At 34.3% G+C, this 6,000-nt stretch overlaps 1 protein-coding gene across 1 annotated transcript; it reads left to right on the top strand.

Moving 5' to 3' along the window:
* Positions 1 to 312: 312 nt before the first annotated feature.
* Positions 313 to 3,865, top strand: LOC127126341 (ABC transporter G family member 15). The gene is made up of 9 exons (XM_051055252.1): positions 313 to 589; positions 887 to 966; positions 1,092 to 1,553; positions 1,632 to 1,745; positions 1,866 to 1,997; positions 2,079 to 2,372; positions 2,454 to 2,726; positions 2,904 to 3,011; positions 3,312 to 3,865. The coding sequence occupies exons 1-9, from the start codon at positions 433 to 435 to the stop codon at positions 3,669 to 3,671; spliced, it is 1,980 nt and encodes a 659-aa protein (XP_050911209.1). The 5' UTR covers positions 313 to 432; the 3' UTR covers positions 3,672 to 3,865.
* The last annotated feature ends 2,135 nt before the right edge of the window (positions 3,866 to 6,000 follow it).

Here is a 6,000-nt window from a genome sequence, read left to right as displayed (position 1 = left end):
ATTATAAGTAAAAGAAGAATTGTTGTTGAAAAAGTAATAATAATAATTAACTTTTTTAATATGTGTAAAATGTCAAAAAATAACATTTAAAAATGAACGGAGAGAGTATAACAAATGGTACCTTAGTGTAAATGACCGACAACTCATATGGGTAGAATTCCTACCTTTTTCGGGAAAGGTAGATAATAACTCACCAAAATAAAATAGGTCAGAGAAATGTAAAAGTCACGTGGAACATTAATTATATGTAACATGCATGATAGTATAAAGTACTAGCAGCACTTGTTATTACGAGTACGTGATAATGATGAATATATATATAAATGGGAGAGCAGTGCACAGCAAATTGTAGCAGAGTTTTATGTGGCCACTCATAAAGGAGAAAGCAACAACAATATTGATATTTTTAGTCTATATATACAAACCAAGGTCATGGTGATGATATGGGAAGATCTAACCGTGACAATTGGTATAGACAAGAAAAAGAAGTTGCTTCATGGTGTCACTGCTTTTGCTCAACCTGCTAGGATTATGGCTGTTATGGGTCCTTCTGGCTGCGGCAAAACCACCTTACTCACCTCTTTGGCAGGTCTCTCTCTCTCTCTCTCTACTCTGCTCTCTCGCTCTGTGCGGCCTCGTCTCTCTCTCTCTCTCTCTCTCCTCGATCTCTCGTCTCGCGGTCTCTCTCTCTCTCATCTCTCTCTCTCTCTCTCTCTCTCTCTCTCTCTCTCTCTCTCTCTCTCTCTCTCTCTCTCTCTCTCTCTCTCTCTCTCTCTCTCTCTCTCTCTCTCTCTCTCTCTCTCTCTCTCTCTCTCTCTCTCTCTCTCTCTCTCTCTCTCTCTCTCTCTCTCTCTCTCTCTCATAAGTGTTCTCTCTCTTATTTCAGGAACACTTGCTGCAAATGTTACACTGTCTGGAAACATTGAAATCAACGGGAAGAAAAGAAGTTTGTACTCTAAAGAAGTGGTAAGATAATATCATGCCCTAATAAACAAATTGCAATCATAAGTAATAATTTTATTTATATAAAAAATAGTAATAATTATTTGTGTCACTTTAATAAATAATTACGTAATCTTTTCAATTTTCAGTCTTATGTTGGTCAAGAGGAACTTTTCTTGGGAACTTTGAGTGTAAGAGAAACCCTCACATACTCAGCAAACATGAGACTACCTTCTAAAATGACCAAACAAGAGATAAACAAATTGGTGGAAGAAACAATAATAGAAATGGGACTTGAAGACTGTGCTAACACTAAGATTGGAAATTGGCATTTAAGAGGTATTAGCAATGGTGAAAAGAAAAGACTTAGCATTGGTCTTGAGATTTTAACACAACCCTATGTGTTACTTCTTGATGAACCAACTAGTGGACTTGATAGTGCCTCAGCATTCTATGTCATTCAAGCCCTAAGCAACATAGCTTTTAAAGGAAAGATAGTTATTTGTTCAATTCATCAGCCAGGGTGTGAAACTTTTAACATTTTTGATGATTTGCTTTTGCTATCAAATGGAGAAACTGTTTATTTTGGACAAGCAAACATGGCTTTAAAGGTAATTAATCACTTTGACTCCACAATCCATTTTAGTACTTGAAAATTGTGTCTCTAAATAAATATGTTTTGGGATTAGTTTTTTGGTGACGCAGGTTTTCCTTGTCCCACCAAAAGAAATCCTTCAGATCATTTCATTATGAGCATTAATTTGGACTTTGATTTGATTAATGAAGCTCTTGCAAGATGCCATGTAAGTCTACACATTTTAATTGATTTTAATATTTTATATAATACTAGTAGGAACTGATTAATCATTTTTAATATGATATTTGTTGATCATGTTTTTGAATGTGAATATTCTCCCTGACAGACAACATCAAATTCAACAGTGGGAATTATAAGAACTGCAGACATTAGAAGAAAACTCATAGGGAGTTACAAAAGTTCAGATCTAACCATCAATACAAAAACAACAATTCAACAACTAAAAACCAAAACCAATGTAAGCATTTATTACATAATATTTATCTATCATCATTTTAACCAAGAATATTCCATTGATTGATTTCAAATGCAAATTAAGGTGAAACAAGAGGAAGCAATAAATTCCAATAATGTAACAAACAGTGCCAACTGGATGAAGCAACTTTCCACACTCACCAAACGTTCTTTCCTTAACATGAGTAGAGACTTAGGCTACTATTGGCTCAGGATATTATTCTACACACTTACAGGAATTACTATTGGCACCCTCTTTTTCCACATTGGCACAGGCAACTCCTCCATCTTAGCTAGAGGAAAATGTGTATCATTCATTTATGGTTTCATGATATGTTTGTCATGTGGAGGATTACCATTTTTCATTGAAGAATTAAAGGTAATCTTAAAGATTTTTTTTCTAGATAAAGTATATATTTATATATAGCTAATGAATGTTGTTTGTTGTAATAAAAATCAGGTTTTCTATGGCGAAAGATCAAAAGGACATTGTGGAGAAGCTGCATTTGTAATATCAAATATAATATCATCATTCCCTTTCATCTTTCTAATATCAATCTCTTCAGGAATAATAATTTACTTCATGGTGCAATTTCATCCTGGTTTAAGTAATTGCGCATTTTTCTGTATCAACTTGTTCTGCTGCCTATCTGTTGTTGAGAGCTGCATCATGGTTGTAGCAGCAGTGGTCCCTAATGTCATGATGGGTCTAGGAACAGGAACCGGTTTTATAGTAAGCAAATAATTCCTTCCTTCTTTTAATCATCGCTAACACACACATTCAGTATCTGACACTGATACGATATTATTTATTATGATTAATTGTAATCATTCTTTTTTAAATTATTATCAGTATCAATGTAGTGTTATAGCATCGTGTATGATTAATTTATTCAATGGTTTGGTGTAGATTTTCATGATGCTGCCCTCCCAAATATTTAGACCACTAAATGACATTCCGAAGTTCTTTTGGCGCTATCCTATGTCCTACCTCAGTTTTGCAGCTTGGGCAGTTCAGGTACTACATTACAAATATTAGACTATTTTAGGAAACAATTATTGCCATCAAACCCTAGTAATTGTCTTATAAATACTTATCACCTACCTTTTTTGAAGTACATATCATCCAAAAATTTGATCACATACTCAGAGACTATTGTGATCCTTCCCGACTCGAAGGATTATTCTCTGTAGTTGAACGTCATATCCGATTTATAAAAAAAACACGTCCAAAACACAAAATCAAAATATGGACCATCTAAATTATTGTATGATATGATATAATAATTAATTGTTGCTATTTATTTTTCAACTATAGGGACAGTACAAGAATGACATGTTAGGGGTTGAGTTTGATCCTCTACTACCTGGAGACCCAAAAGTTACTGGAGAACAAGTTTTACCAATACTATTTGGTGTTCCACTAAATCATGGAAAATGGTTGGACCTAGTAATGTTGATTATCTTATTATTTGTCCATAGATTTCTTCTTTTCTTGGTGATTCGGTTTAACAAAAGAGGTATATCACATGTGCTATGGTTTTATGTCATGGAAAATCTACAATTTGCAAAACAACGTTTGTTGAAGAACAAACCATCTAAGAAACAAGAACTGCCACGTCCACTGTCATCTCTAGAGAATGCTATGTCACCAGACTATGCTATAGTAAGGCTTTGATATAATAATATTGTAAACTATGTGTCACTTTTGTAATTTTTATGTACACTTATAGTTTTGAATTTTCTTGATTAATATGTGATGGATCAGTCTATCACAGCAAGAATAAAATTATACATTGCTAAGGTAGGGGAAAAGATTCAATAGGAAAGTAAACTATCGTTTTTAGGAATGGCTTGTTTTAATGTCTTAGTTTGGTTGATTATGTGTAATAGTTATGAATATTTCTTATACTCTATATCAATAATATTTTGCTTGTAAAATGGATTGCTTTGTTTTTCCTAAAGACATTACGTGAGATTTTGGATCAAATTCTAGTTTTGACAAAGATAGTTTCTTAGTTCGACAAATATTTAGCATGTAGTCGAAGTCAGATCACATGCTGATCCTGCATGGTGTAGTTGAAGTCTGCTTAAGCATGTACTAGTCAAAATTGCTAGGTTTGTTAGCATGTCGAATATGGCATTTTACTTAAGCTCAATTGTTTAAGTTAGTTTGTAGCTTAAATTAGCTTAATAGTATGTAAACAGACTAGTTCTCTCAGGTTATTGAGAAGAGTTTTGATTATTGTTATTCACTTTTAATCTTTGAACCCTAATTGAGTAAGTGGTTAGTAAAACAATTATAATCAATTTTTATTCTTCTTCTTCCTTCTTCTCTCTCATTCGTAAAATCTAATAGGATTTCTTGTGTTTGTTCAAGAAACTCAATCTTTCTCATATTTTAATTTGTTCTCGATGACATCAATTCATAATAAACTGGCGCAGTGAGCGTGGATGAGAAGATGTTGTCAACAAAGTATGAGATTGAGAAATTCACGGTGTGAATGATTTTGGTTTGTGGTGCATGAAGATGCAAGCTCTTCTTTTCCAACAGGGTTTGTTAGAAGCGTTGAAAGGATTAGAGAAGATGGATGTTTCCCTATCGGAGAAGGAGAAGACGATGGTGATCGAGAAAACTCGCAATGCATTGTATTGAGCTTTGGTGATAAGGTTCTCCAACAGGTTTCGAAGGAGAAAACGTGTGGACGAAACTCTAAGGCATGTACATGACGAAATCGTTCGTAAATCATCTCTACTTTAAGCAAACTTTGTGTTCATTCAAGATGAGTGAAGACAAAGTCTTGACTGAGCAACTGGATACATTCAACAACTTGATTCTTGATCTTGAGAATAACGAGGTCAAGATTGGTGATGAAGATCAAGCGTTGTTGTTGTTGTTGTGTGTTTTACCTAATTCTCATGCTCATTTTAAAGAAACTCTCTTGTATGGAAGAGAATCGTTGATCTTTGAAGATGTTCAATCAACCTTATATTCTAAGGATTTGAACGAAAGAAAGGAGCACAAGCCTTCGGCAGTTGGTGAAAGATTATTCGTAAAAGGAAAATTCACAAAGAAAGATGTTAGGTTTGAGAATAAGAATGGTAAAATTCCACATAATCCTTATAGTGGTAATGCTTATTCTATCAAGTGTTATCACTGTAAGAAGGAAGGTGATACAAGAAAGATGTGCATTGATCGACTGAATAATCATGGTGAAAAGGATAATGGTAATGCAACCATTGTGCAAGATGGTTATAAATCATCTGATGTCCTGGTGATTTCAAGACGCGACTCTAGCAAAGAGTGAATTATGGAATCAAGTTGTACTTGGCACATGACTCTAAACAAGGATATGTTTGAGGAATTATATGATCAAGATAGTGGATCAATGCTGTTGGAAAACAACAAAGCATGCAAAATTATAGGTATTGGATATGTAAGATTCAAGCTCCATGATGAGTCAATAAGGCTATTGACTGAGATTAGGTATGTACATGAACTTAAGAGGAATTTGATTTCTCTTGGTAAATTTGACAAGAAAGGATATGTTTTCAAAGGAGAGAAAAGTATTCTAAGGGTAATGAAGGGGTAGAAGGAAGTCTTAAGAGTCGTGAAGAAACAAGGTTTGTATACCCTTGAGACTGAGGTTGTAAGTGGTTCAACAAACGTGGCATCCACAAAACCTATGTCGAAGATTGAGCTATATTACAAGAGACTTGACCATGTCAGTGAAAGAGGCCTGGTCGAATTTTGGAAACAAAGTCTGTTTTGTGGAGACAAGGTCGAAAAATTGGAGTTTTGCGAACATTTTGTATTTGGTAAACCTTGCAGGGTGAAGTTTAACAAAGGTAAATAAAGAACACATAGATCCCTTGATTACATTCACGTTCATCTTCGGGGGGCTGCAAGGAATCCTTCACACTCAGGTGCAAAGTATTTTATATTAATAGTTGATGGTTATTCCAGAAAGTTATGAGTATTCATTCTAAAAGCTAAGGATGAAACT

The sequence above is a fragment of the Lathyrus oleraceus genome, chromosome 3 (genome assembly GCF_024323335.1).
Source record: "Lathyrus oleraceus cultivar Zhongwan6 chromosome 3, CAAS_Psat_ZW6_1.0, whole genome shotgun sequence".
NCBI classification, from domain to species: domain Eukaryota; kingdom Viridiplantae; phylum Streptophyta; class Magnoliopsida; order Fabales; family Fabaceae; genus Lathyrus; species Lathyrus oleraceus.
This window is presented reverse-complemented; position numbering and strand designations above follow the sequence as displayed.

What these genes read in the sequence shown, in the direction of transcription:
- LOC127126341 (XM_051055252.1), top strand. Translation starts at nt 433, where the DNA reads ATGGTGATGATATGGGAAGATCTAACCGTGACAATTGGTATAGACAAG. An exon ending in GTTTGTACTCTAAAGAAGTG is followed by an intron (nt 967 to 1,091) that starts GTAAGATAATAT and finishes TTCAATTTTCAG; the next exon opens with TCTTATGTTGGTCAAGAGGA. An exon ending in AAGCTCTTGCAAGATGCCAT is followed by an intron (nt 1,746 to 1,865) that starts GTAAGTCTACAC and finishes TCTCCCTGACAG; the next exon opens with ACAACATCAAATTCAACAGT.